General features: G+C 49.0%; 4 protein-coding genes across 4 annotated transcripts; 2 read left to right on the top strand and 2 right to left on the bottom strand.

The window, feature by feature from the left end:
- Positions 1-279: 279 nt before the first annotated feature.
- Positions 280-5,552, bottom strand: N7469_011360 (DNA-directed RNA polymerase I core subunit RPA190; the record flags this gene model as incomplete). The annotated part of the gene is made up of 5 exons (XM_056650265.1): positions 280-1,869; positions 1,949-3,575; positions 3,629-4,735; positions 4,798-5,289; positions 5,368-5,552. The coding sequence occupies 5 exons, from the start codon at positions 5,550-5,552 to the stop codon at positions 280-282; spliced, it is 5,001 nt and encodes a 1,666-aa protein (XP_056495329.1).
- A 273-nt stretch (positions 5,553-5,825) lies between these two features.
- Positions 5,826-7,583, top strand: N7469_011359 (U4/U6-U5 snRNP complex subunit PRP3; the record flags this gene model as incomplete). Its single annotated transcript, XM_056650264.1, has 1 exon — positions 5,826-7,583. The coding sequence occupies one exon, from the start codon at positions 5,826-5,828 to the stop codon at positions 7,581-7,583; it is 1,758 nt and encodes a 585-aa protein (XP_056495328.1).
- A 304-nt stretch (positions 7,584-7,887) lies between these two features.
- N7469_011358 (RNA-binding snoRNP assembly protein NAF1) lies at positions 7,888-9,863 on the bottom strand (the record flags this gene model as incomplete). Its single annotated transcript, XM_056650263.1, has 2 exons — positions 7,888-8,171; positions 8,249-9,863. The coding sequence occupies 2 exons, from the start codon at positions 9,861-9,863 to the stop codon at positions 7,888-7,890; spliced, it is 1,899 nt and encodes a 632-aa protein (XP_056495327.1).
- A 257-nt stretch (positions 9,864-10,120) lies between these two features.
- Positions 10,121-12,085, top strand: N7469_011357 (dolichyl-P-Man:Man(6)GlcNAc(2)-PP-dolichol alpha-1,2-mannosyltransferase; the record flags this gene model as incomplete). The annotated part of the gene is made up of 4 exons (XM_056650262.1): positions 10,121-10,170; positions 10,236-10,908; positions 10,969-11,763; positions 11,828-12,085. 4 exons carry the CDS (start codon positions 10,121-10,123, stop codon positions 12,083-12,085), a joined length of 1,776 nt encoding a protein of 591 aa, XP_056495326.1.
- Positions 12,086-12,932: the final 847 nt, after the last annotated feature.

The raw sequence follows: 12,932 nt of genomic DNA, 5'->3' as shown, positions 1-12,932 counted from the left end.
TGCGTCCCAATTGGGTTGTAATTTACGGACTTTGACTGCAAGATACGTTTGCGCGTACTTAAAGTAATAAGTAGAATTTTATTTTGACTCAAATGCTATATGAACAGGGACTGGCACTTTTGTGTTCCGCTGAACAGAAAACTCCATTTCATCAACACATCAAGTGGCAAAGAAAAAAAGCACAAGGAAAATAGTTTAAAGCCGCAAAATCGAAATGTACATCTAATAGGAGAAAACAAGAAACCAAAGACAAATACTAACTCCGGGTCAACAAGACGACTATGCTACAGGGGCAAGAACATCGAAGGCACCAGTACCGACGGTACCGGCACGACCGACAACGATTCTACTACTCGGGCCCTTGAGATCATCCCAGTCTCTCTCCAGAACAGCATCCTTCAGAGCACCGACAGTAGTCTCGAAAGACATCCGAGAGAAAGGTGAGGTGGAGTCCTTCACCAAACCATTACGGCTGAAAGCTTTGAAGCCACCAGATTGGGTCATCACATCACCAATCAGGTTAAGATGACGGTTGTCAACGGAAATACTATGACCCTTGAAAACGGCGTCCATTTCACGGATGATGGTGGAGCGTGCGGCTTCTACACCGTAGAGATGCAGCATGTCATGGATGGAGTTGGAGTAGAGCGAGTGAGGCTTGATGATATCTTGGTAATCACGCATGGCGAGCAAGTTGACACCATCAGTGATGACATTGGCCGGCTCGTTCTTAAGAGGGTCGGCTTCGACGAAGACACAGTTGCCGAGGCCAGGGATAGACTGGATGACTGCGCTGTGGCAAGCCTGCTCAACGAGGGGCAAGAGCAGAAGCTTGGGGGTCTCGATATCGTATTGCAGTTGGATAGTGCACGAACCACCCTTCTTGGGATCGAACTTGAACTTGGTCACCTCGACGAATTTGCCCTTCACGTCGTCCTCACGAGAGTTGCTGTCGTCGTCGGAGTCAGAGTCCTCGTCAGAGTCCTCATCCATATCGACGTCACCGGTGGTACGGGGCTTAATGTTCTCATCCTCGTCTTCTTCGTCGGGAGAGTCTTGACGGTTGATGATGTTCTGCTCCTCCTCGTCCGGTGCCTCATATGATACCTGATTGGTCTTATTCGAGCTTCCACTGGCACGCTTGGCATCGTCCTCATCGTCCTCGTTGTCATCATCTGCCGGCTCGGCTTCACGATCCGGTCCGCTGGGGCCCTCAGCAACTCGGCCAACAGAGACACCAATCTCGGGTTGGGAGGTGGATGACTTCTTGCCAGTCTTGTCTTCATTACGCTTCTTCAACTCGGCCCGGGTAAGCTTGATGAGACGAGGAATAAACTTGGTTTGCAATCCATTCTGCACATCCTTGGTTCGGATAGCATACTCCTTGCAGTACTCCTCGGCAGGGAAGAAATCAATCTCGATGTCGTAGATCTTGGCCTTAGCGTATCCCGCGCCGGAGCCAATTCTTTCCCTGACTTGCACCTTGTCGACAACCTCGGCGATGCTGAGCTTGCTGATAGCCTTGGCAAACTTCTCCGAGTCTTCCTTGGACAACTCCTCGTTCAACAGCATTGTCATAGTGGGGGTCATGATATTGGCACTAGCAGTCATGACAATTTCACGCAGTCGAGGAATACCGAGAGTGACGTTCTTTGCGGAGTGACCAGCCAAATGGAAAGTGTTCAGGGTCATTTGTGTAGAAGGCTCACCGATAGACTGGCCGGCCATAACACCAACAGCCTCACCGGGATCGATTGTAGACTTCATGTACTTCATGTTCATCAAGACATCAAATGTCTTCTTTCCGACAGTACCAGCGATGTCCTTCTTCTTATCCTTGAAGAGACCGTCGGGGTTATCATCGGTGTACTATTGCAAGAGATGGGGGTTAGCAAGGGAACTACACAAAAGAAGCATATTAGAAGATAGAGAAAACATTCGCGCTTACCTTCTTGAGTGCTTGGGCGAACGCCTCAGAGGTACTACCCAAGTTACCACCAGGGTGATAGCGAGAGAGAACAGGGTCCATGGCATCGAGCTTGCCGCTCTTGCGAACCGCCCGCATCGCATCCTTGTGCCACGCGGTGACATCTTCCTTCGCAAGGCTGTGGAAGTCATCCGCCTGGACTTGCTTCGAGATGGACTGGTGATTCTGGGCGAGGAATCCGAAATCATTAAGATGAACCTGCTTCGTGATATCCAGACCATCCTCTCCGTACAGGAACTGGACGATGGAGCCATCCGATGCTTCGCGAACGGAGGAATCGTACTCGGCCTTCAGACCCTCCATGCCCTTGATCAAGCAACGCTGCAGGTAGCCGGAACGAGATGTTTTGACGGCAGTATCAATCAGACCCTCGCGACCGGCCATGGCGTGGAAGTAGTACTCTTGCGGCTTGATACCAGTCAAGAAACGACCACAGACATAACCACCGGCCATTGGATGAGTCTCGAAGGCTCGGAAGGAGGGAAGGGTTTTACCACTGATCATGACAGGGACACGACGACCTTCCAAAACTTGTTGACCGAGATTGCAAGAAATCAGATTGGCGTTAACGCCGGAGCCCTTAGCACCAGTAATGGTCATCGACTGCATTTGGTTCCACGGGAAAGGCTTGACCAGACCATGCGGCAGACAGGCGGCCGTGATTTCGGATGAGAGCTTAGCAGATCGGTTGTTAGAAACGCTATCCAATCCACCCTGTTTATCATCGTCACGCAGAACATCCTCGAGTCGGCGTTCTAATTCTGCATCTTGATCAGGTACAGTCGTTTGGTCCAAAGTGACATACTTCAGGGCGACCTCCTTGCCCATTTCCGGAGCAGTCTTCAGCTTCTCTTTACGAATACGATCACCCTCCTTGGTCAATCGAAGATCGTCAATACCACAAGTGAACGCACGCATGTTCAAATAACGGGTGAACAGACGTCCCAGAATACTGAGAAGCTTCCCAGCCACGATGTGGCCATAGATTTCATGTACAGCATCGACGAGACCTCCAGCAGTAGGACCAAGTTGCTTCTTATCAAGAATACCACAGAGGTATTCTCCGTCCTTGAAAATGACGGTACCCTCCTCATTGCCCTCGCCCCATCGTTCGCCGGGAGTGGAGGACTTGCCCTTCAGGGTGAGACCAGAACGATCCGTAGGCTTGATGTTCTTCAGAATAGTCGTGATGATCTGTTTACCAGTCCACATTGGCTTAGGCTTGAGGAAAGCGGGCTCAACTGTTTGGATGCGGTCGCCCTGAATATGAGAATGTTCTGGACGAATACAGTTGTACAGCAACTGGTCATAATCTTCCTTGTCGAAGAAACTATCACGACAAGTAAACCAGACGGCCATCGAAAGATGATCTTGGATCAGACCTCTCAGCGGCTTGCCTGATGTAGCAACCAGATACTGATGATCCGCATCTGCCAAGGTTCTGGCTTCGGCTTGGGCGAGTTCATTTTGAGGGAAATGCATGTTCATCTCGTCACCGTCGAAATCAGCGTTATACGTGTTACAGTTGGCATAGTGCATGCGGATAGTTCGCTCGTTTGGCAGGACACGCGCCTTGTGACCCATCATACTGCAGAAAAGTTAGTTGTGGGCAATTCAACGCCCATGGGGAAAAACACATACCTGGGCTTGTGCAAAGTTGGCTGTCGGTTCAGCAGTACCATATCTCCATTGGTAAGGTGACGATAGACCTTCTTATTTCGCGAACCCTTGAGGCGCCAGTTTGAAGGGGCAAGCAATTGGTTTGCAAGTGCGGTACGTTCATCGAGACTCTTGAACTTCAAGTTGACGACTTGACCATTCTCATTCTCAATCGCAGAAGCACCAGGGTACTTATCAGGGCCATTGATAACAGCCTCTTTCATTTCCCAGAAGTTATGGTTGGTAACAGGCTCAGGGAATGTCAGTTTCTTAGCAAACACCATGGGCACACCAATCTCGTTAGTCTCGAGGTTGGGATCTGGAGAGATGACGGAACGAGCAGCAAAGTTGACACGCTTTCCCATCATGTTCTTTCGGAATAAACCCTCCTTCTTTTCCAGGATTTGCTTGATACCGTTTGGCAAAGAAGCAATGGCGGTACCTGTCACGGAAGTCCGTTCTCTATCAATGAGACCGTTGACTTGATCCTGAAGAGTGACAATGGCCTGAAGAAGATCGCCATAGTTGCGCACGCGGAAGAGAACCTTCTCCTCTTCGTTCTGAATCTCCTTGCTGATCTGATTGATCAGATCACATTGCTTAAGAACATTGTTGAAGGGTGTGTTTTGCATTGCCTCCATGATCTCACCAGGGCCTTGAGGGGCAGCTGGACGGTATTTGTTGGGTGGGACCATGATACTCTTGATGAAGAACATATCGGCAGATACAACCTTGACTCCCTTGGGGACGGGTCGAGAATTATAAACAAGCTGGAGGACCTCGCCATCCTTTTGAAACAGAATTTGCAGAGCACTGTAGGCTTCAGAGGAAGTCACGAATTCTTGACCGGATTCTCCAGTGGTTTGCTTCGTGACAGCAGCTCCACGGCGAATCTCTTCTTCGGCGCCATGTACTTCGGTCGTAGTGTCGGTACTGTTCTCTTTCGCGGCAGACTTCTTTTCCTGGTCAAGAAGGACCAGACTGTTGGGAGCCTGGAATCCGCCAGACATCATGGCAAGCTTAGACTTCTCGGTCAGGCCCTTTCGGAAAATCTTGTTGTATCGGTCCTTGCGGTAAGAGGGAGTGATGCTAAGCGGCATCGTTAGCTTATAATATATTTCAAGATGGAGAACTTGGACAGAGCTACATACCCATTGCAGTTGTAGCATTTCCGGTTACCGTTGATGTCCTTCAAAAATGTCTTCACCAACTCTCGTCTGTGCTCAGCAGCGATGGGGTTCTTAGCACCAGACATAAGTCCATCCAATTTTCCACTCTTCTTGGCCTCTTTAATACAGCGAGTGACAAATGCGGAACGCTTCTCCATGATCGAATCATCATCCTCTTGTTCGGAATCCGAATCACCCTTGTCAGCCTGGGACTTAGAATTGGCCGCTTTAGCGGATCCAATCTCTTCAACCTTAGCGACCTCTTCAGTCAAGCCATATTGAAGAAGGCGCAGCTTGCAAGTATACAGGTTGACACTTGCGCGAGACATTTGCAACCGATGACAGTAGATACACTGAGCGCGAAGCAGACGGAAGATGTGATCGAAGAAAGTGACATTATAAACGGGAACTGGAAGCTCGATGTGACCGGGGTGGCCAGTGCAAGACCAAGAGTTCTGACGACAAGTAGTACAGCTAAAAAATTACCAGTCAGTCAAATGGAAAAGCTTTTTCTCAACAGGAAATAAAGCACAATTGAAGATAAATACTCACACATGATCACCCCATGCACCCATAGCAGGGTCATAAAGACCCCCAGGTACTGGGTTATTAAAAGAATCCAACGTCGGAGTATTCTGGATTCGTTTCACCGACAGCTTTTTAATCTCTTCATCGGAGTAAACGGTAAAGTCTACCCCAGCAATGCTCGAGGAGACTGGGCGTGCGAATGTCGCCATTGTGCCCCTGTAGCTCCGAGAGCGACCTTTAAAAAGCCTGTGCGAAGTCGATGGCCTCGAAGAGTCTCCAATGCGGCACGAAATGGAAAAAGTTCGAGAGGCCCGTGGAGCAACTTTTTTTCTGCCCGTTCTGAGCATTCACCGCCTTGTCGGGATCCGCGCAGCTTTCGGGCATCTGCCATTTTCCCGTCGCGCGACTTAGTGAGTTTCCTCAACTCTCTCTCTCGATTTCTTCATCTTTGGGTGATTTGGCGTGATATCGTTTGAATTACCATGGCAGATTCATCCGGTAACGCTTTGAAACGGCCTCATCCAACAGAGGACGACAATAATTCCCAGAAAAGGACCCGCTCGAATAATGGATCGCCATTACCTGGTCAAAGTGGTGCCGCGTCAGGCAAGATGGATATTGAGAAGATGGTCGCAGAGGCGAGAGCTAAGGCCGAAGCTGTTCGCGCACGTCTAGCAGCAGCGCGCGGTGGTGCGACACCACCTGTACCTCCTGCAGAATCAAGTCCTTCTCCCGCTCCTGCGGCACCAAGTCCTGCGATGTCAAAATTAGAACAAATGAAGGCTAGAGTGGCTGCTGCTACCAGCAGAGCCAATGCACCCTCACAACAACGACCGAGTGCCCCAGCACCCGCCAACCCACCGGCATTCGATGACGATGGCTTGGCCAAAGCTCGTGGTGGTCTCGACGTCGGTCTTCACCCGGCGCTGCTCTCTGATGCCACGCCAGACTTTCGTGGTGGGAAAGGCGGACAACAGGGTAAAATGGGTCGACGGGATACACCAGGGTCTCAATTCCAGCGCGGCAATAAGGCTCGTCTAGATCTATCTGGTCCGTCGATCGAGGAGATCAAAAATAACCCATACTTCGATCCGAGTCTCGACCCGAAGGCTACAGTCGCTAAGCCACGCCATTCACGACAATTAATCTTCAACGAGAAGGGCAAATATATTCAGCAGGCTGCGGCTCTTCGGCGACAGGCACAACTGGAAGCTATGAAAAAACGGATTGCAGAACGGGCCCGGCAAGCCGGTATCGACGAGGATATGGATGTGGAAAAATCATATCTAGTCCCTGCACCGCCTGCCATTGAATGGTGGGATGAGGGAATGGTTAATGGGGGTGATTATTCTGCTATTGAGGATCCTGCGAATCTCAAGGTGGACACACCCGACACGATTATCACACGCTATATCCAGCACCCTGTGCTTCTTGAGCCACCACAAGAGAAACACCATGCTCCGCAAAAACCGATGTACCTTACTCCAAAGGAGCAAGCAAAGATTCGCCGACAGCGCCGTATGGCCGATCTGAAGGAACAACAAGCAAAGATCCGACTGGGTCTTGAGCCTGCTCCACCTCCTAAAGTCAAGAAGTCGAACCTCATGCGAGTTTTGGGAGAGCAGGCCGTCAAGGATCCTACTGCTGTTGAAGCTCGCGTGAACAGGGAGATTGCGGATCGTCGTGAGCAACACGAGATTACGAACGAACAACGCAAGTTGACTAAAGACCAACGACGCGAGAAACTTGCAAACCAGCAAGAGAACGATGCAGCACTTGGTATCAATGTTTCAGTTTACAAGATCGACAGTCTCGCCAGTGGTCGAAATCGCTTTAAGATCAATAAGAATGCAGAGCAAAATGCCTTGACAGGTATCTGCATTACCCATCCCAAGCTCAATCTAGTGATTGTCGAAGGTGGCAAACACTCAATCAACAATTACCGAAAGCTGATGCTCAACCGAATCGACTGGTCCGATAATCCTGGCCCGACCACTTCGGAAAAATCCGAAGGCCAACCAATTTGGTGGTCTACTGAAGACGATAAGGGAGAGCCACGGGATTTCCACGACAATACATGTACTCTCTTATGGGAGGGACAGGCCAAGGGCCGAGTATTTAGGAAATGGCTCGGTATTAGATCCTGTGATTCCGATTCTGCTGCGAAGGAAGTTCTCGCTCGTTCAAAGATGGAGAATTTCTGGGTTTTGGCAAAGAGCGCCAAGCCTGCAGAGTTTTGATATCTTTCTATCGCCGATACAATTTGAGGAAGATATTTCTAATGTCTGCCTTTTGCTGAAAATGACCGACACCATTTGATTATGTCTCTTATATCATTTATGCTAGCTGCTTCCTATAAAGCAAATATGTACTCTATCATTCATACAACATACAAGCGAACCAAAATTATCCGAGCGAAATCATGAACTTTTTTGATGAGACCCCTATGTAAAAATAGAAAAAACCACAGTAACCCCGGTAAAAAATGCAAATGATAGAAAAATGAAACCATATCAAAAAAAGAAAAGACAAGCAGATTTCAAATCATGACGGAGGCGGCCCTTGGTTGTTGCTCAGATTCCGTAAGAGATCTAGCTGAGCCTTTACCTGGTCAAAGTTCATAGCTGGGTTCTGCTGTCCCTGAGGAGTAGCTTGCTGAGGTTGTTGGTACTGCTGCTGAGATTGCTGGGGCTGCTGATATTGTTGCTGCTGTTGCAGAGCAGCCAAGAAGAGTGGATTTATATGCGCGCCGGGCGGGATTGACTGGAAAGGATTGGGTTGTGCGAAAGGTTGCTGGAAGGGAAATTGGAAAGGCATTTGTCCTGGAGCTGCGCCCTGGGGAATCTGTGCTTGCTGTTGGGGCGGATACTGTTGATAGGGGAGAAAGGCATGCCTTGGGGCATACCGAAGGTAGGTTGCTGTTGAGGATATCCTGGCTGGGGGTATCCAGTAGGAGGTTGTTGAGGTGGCATAGACCCATATTGCGAGCTTCCACCTTGTTGAGCTTGAGGTCGACGGTCTTGATCACGCTCGTAGGAGCCTCCACGACCTCCATTGCCTCGTCCGCGGCCTCCCCGTCCTCGATCAGCGCCTCGTCCACGGCCTCTGCTGCCGCGGAATCCAGATCCTCGCTCAGTTCCCTCGACTGGGGGTTCCCGAGCGCCCATCATCTCGTGAAGATTCTTTGGGCGAGCAAGAGGAGTGTAGCCATCCTCACCTCCGGCGTCGTCATAATTAAGCTCGGAATGGCTCAATTTCGAGGGACCTGCTGGTCCTTTCTTTCCGCGTCCAGCGCCGCCATCCTTCGCATCCTTTCTTTCCTGACGCTTTTGCTTCAATTTCTTCTTATATTCAGCCTCTGCTTCATCATCTGAGAATTCAATCTCCTCCTCTGCAACTTCTTCGTCGTGGAAATTGGATGCATCGCTTCCCTTCAGGCCCTTTAAGGGTTGTGTAAAGACGAAAGTCGAATGGGCCGGAACGTAGTATACAGCCATGTCCTTGGAGATACCGCGTTCTTTCGGTTCTGCGGCAGTTGCGTACATGACAGTGTATAAAGGGTTTTCAACTCTGCCAAGAGTCTCTGATACGACACCAATGACCTTGCGGTCCTCGGAGCAAAGTAGTGAGCCCGATTCTAGCACTTGGTACTCTCCTGAAGTACTGGCTTCAATCAGAACTGCATTGTCTATGATCGTTTTGATAGTTCCCAGCATGACAATGGGCATTTCAGGAGTGACTGTGACTTCTGGAATTGGCAAGACATCCTCAGCAACCTCATTAGCCGAACGAATGTATCCTCCTGACTTCCCTTTGCCGTCTCCTTCGTCGTCGGAGCCAGCCTCTGCTTGCATCAGAATGCGTGCTTGCTCTTCGGGGCTCAGGATGGGGTAATCTTCGTCCTCGCTGCTGTCGTCTGAGTCGGTCGAACTATCAGAGGAAGATTCGTACGGAGATGAATCGATCTCCCACTCCGGATGATCATCCTCCCCTTGTTCCTCTTCATTCATCGTATGGTCAATCAAACCGTTATTGGCATCCAGGTTACTTTGTACAGGTTTTTGGTCCACGTCCATGCTCTCCTTGGTAGTTGCGGAAGGTCCATCGCCGATTTCTTGCTGAGCAGTGGCTGCGCCGGAGTCTTGTATGGTTGCTGCGATTTCTTCCTTCACCTCTGGTGTTGCTTGGGTCGGCTCTGAATTCATATCGGCGGTCTGTTGCTGTTGCTCGGTCGTCGCCAGCTGAGTCGGCGGGGTTTGTTCAAGAGGGTTGTTGATCAAGCCTAGCCCTGGAATCGCTGAGGCTTGCTGTACAGGAGGATTGTTTTCTGTAGCTGCCACAGAGGCCTCATTATCTGTATCCTTCACAGGAGTCCCTGCGGGCAAGGGCGTGTTGTAGAAGTCGCTGCCATCGTCTGGCGTCGTTGCGACGGGTGGCGTATCGATCGTGCAGGGTTTCTTGAGGGGAGGGCCGTCGCTGGGTATTTCAGACCCATTTGATGGTATCTTTTGGTCACTCATTTTTGACCAATATATTGAGAAAAAAAAATTTTAAAAGGCGAAAGTGGTAAGTTAAAAAAGAAGATCAGCCAAAGAGTTCGCGGGAAACTTTTTTTTTTGGAAGTGCCAAAGTTGCCGTTGCGGCCGCCGAAGCTTTTTGTTATCGCCTTATCGTTCCGCTTTTAGTTGGAGCTGCCACTGAGCTGCCACTGAGCTGCCACTCCCTTCTACGCGCAACTCCAGTTTGGAATTGTTTGGTGTATATTTTTGGGTACATCATGGCTGGTGATGGCTCTTCTTCAGGGCATGTGCCTCATACAAAGGCTCGGTATGTTCTGATGGAGCAGAGGTATATAGTGGTGGTACATTCAAACTAACATTGACTACTCCTAGCCCGCCACCTCCACCGTTCTACCTGCCTCTGAATGTCACGCTATATCTATGTCTTGCAGCCAATATCCTTGCGGCTGCATTCGCTCCAATCCAAGATTGCGATGAGGTCTTCAACTTTTGGGAGCCAGCACACTACCTCAATCACGGATATGGGCTTCAAACCTGGGAGTATTCTCCAGTTTATTCGATTCGAAGCTGGTTCTACGTGTCAGTACATGCTCTTGTGGGGAAATTGGGATCATTTTTCGTCAGTTCCAAGTCTGCCGAATTCTATGTGGTTCGCGTATTTCTCGCCATCGTCTGTGCTGCCTGTCAGACCCGGCTCTATTCCTCCATCTGCCGTGCTCTTAATCCTCGCATTGGTCTGATCTTCCTTATGATCTCCATCTTCAGCCCCGGCATGTTCCATGCCTCTACCGCCTTCTTACCGTCCTCGTTCACCATGTATACATCCATGCTAGGCCTGGCTGCATTCTTGGATTATAAGAATGGACCCAAAACGGCACAGGGGATCATGTGGTTTGGTCTCGGGGCTATTGTCGGTTGGCCATTCGCTGGGGCTCTTCTCTTACCTCTGATTGCTGAGGAAGTAGTAATTTGCTTTTACTCTGGTTCCCTGGGATCACTACTCTATATGATCTTCGATGGAGCTCTCAGATGCCTTGCAATTGTGGTAAGTATTCTGCATTGGTCTATCACTGCCATCGAGAACAATTTCTAAAGCAATTTACAGGGCCTGGAAATGGGTGTCGACTATGCTTTCTTTCGAAAGGTCACGCTTGTTCCATGGAACATTGTCGCATACAACATCTTTGGTGGTCAAGGTAAAGGACCTGAGATCTTCGGTACCGAACCGCCGACCTTCTATGTCCGCAATCTTCTTTTGAACTTCAATATCTGGTTTGCCTTGGCTTTATTATCTGGACCACTGCTTATTATCCAAGCCCTTTTCCGGTCTCATACTACATCTCTTCAGACCATTCTACGCTCCATCACTCTGACCGCTCCTTTCTACATGTGGTTCGGGATCTTCACTTTGCAACCACATAAAGAGGAACGTTTTATGTACCCCGCGTACCCATTCATTGCTCTTGATGCAGCTCTCGCATTCCATATCCTTCTCACCTATCTTGGGTCAAGCAATCCGAAGGAAGTTGTTGGCCGCTTGCCTGCAAAGCTGAAACTTGCCGCGGCCCTGTCAGTCATATTGATGGCCTTCAATGCAGGCATGTTACGTATGCTGGGAATGGTCACCGCATACAATGCCCCTTTGAAGATATTCCAGCCTTTGCAGGAAGTTGACATCAGTCATTCCGGAGAATCGGTCTGCTTTGGCAAAGAATGGTACCGTTTTCCATCCTCCTATTTCCTTCCAAACAACATGCGGGCTGCATTTATTCGGAGTGAATTCGACGGCTTACTTCCTGGTGAATTTCCCAATGCATTGACTCTATCTGACCGGCTGGAAGGGGCATCCCAAATCCCGTCCGGTATGAATGACCTAAACGAGGAGGATCCTAACAAATATGTGAGTTTCCACTGAATACCGCAACTATCCTATCGTGCAACTCAAGGCTGATTTAATGAAACAGGTCGATATTTCTCAATGCTCCTTCCTGGTTGATTCCTACTTCCCAGGTCGCGATGCGACCCAGCTCGAACCTCACTATATCTTGAATGAATCCGAGTGGGAAAGCATCTCTTGTGCCAACTTCCTGGACGTATCGCAGACAGGACTATTGGGTCGACTTATCTGGGTACCTAACCTTCCTTTTATTCCCGGTCACTTCCAACGGAAATGGGGACAGTACTGTCTCCTTAAACGTCGCCGTGGTATGACCAATGTATAGTTAGTAACGAAGTAGATGATATCTTTTTATTACCAATACGATGGCCACATACATAAACAAACACATTTAGTATTATTCCAACGTCTTTTCCCCGTGTTACCGTCTAGTCGGTGGCGCGCGTACTGCCATACATAAGCAACCATTGCTTTACAGGAAGATCATGTTCCTATGACAATAGCAGAGTGTTACTCTCTCAGAGAACAGTATTGCCTTACACGGAGTATACCACTACTTCTGAATTTAGCGTGCTCATACCTATTTTATACTCCAGCAGGTACTGGAGTAGTAGAGATATTACTAGACTGAATAGTCACCTTACCCAATCGGGTGAAGAAATCCCTTCAACAGACTTGACATGGAAGATGATAAGCGCATCCCCCGCAGATAAAAGCATGTTTCATTGTGTAAGCAGAACACACTCGCTGATTCACTGCTAGCCTCGGATCAAAAAGCTGGAATGAGACGAGATAGAATGTATAACCCCCTCTTTGAATTTCCCCGCAATTCATAGGACATCGGCCACCGTAGATTGTTCTGTCGTCACATAGAAACGCAGATCGCATCGAATTAACAGGATTGGCAGCTCATGCGAGAAAACCTTGGATCTTGGCAGGACTATAGGTGTTACACTACATGATAAGAAGGTGACTTGTGATGCCCGTATTCATATTATTATTATTCCTGGTAGTTATACAAGATATCATTCTTTAATTTAATCTCCTCCAAGCTACAGGCATCTTATCAATATATTCATCTTCGACTATGAATATTCCAGTCCAATAAAGACCTGTGGTATCTTCCATTAAAGACAACACTGCTGATACTATACAAGAGTCAAATAAGTAGT

This window comes from Penicillium citrinum (genome assembly GCF_028827155.1).
Source record: "Penicillium citrinum strain IBT 23319 chromosome Unknown utg000010l:1.0-1229701.0:1.0-1230130.0, whole genome shotgun sequence".
Taxonomy (NCBI): Eukaryota; Fungi; Ascomycota; class Eurotiomycetes; order Eurotiales; family Aspergillaceae; genus Penicillium; species Penicillium citrinum.
Note: the sequence above shows the minus strand (reverse complement) of the source record. Positions and strands in the feature narration are given on the sequence as shown.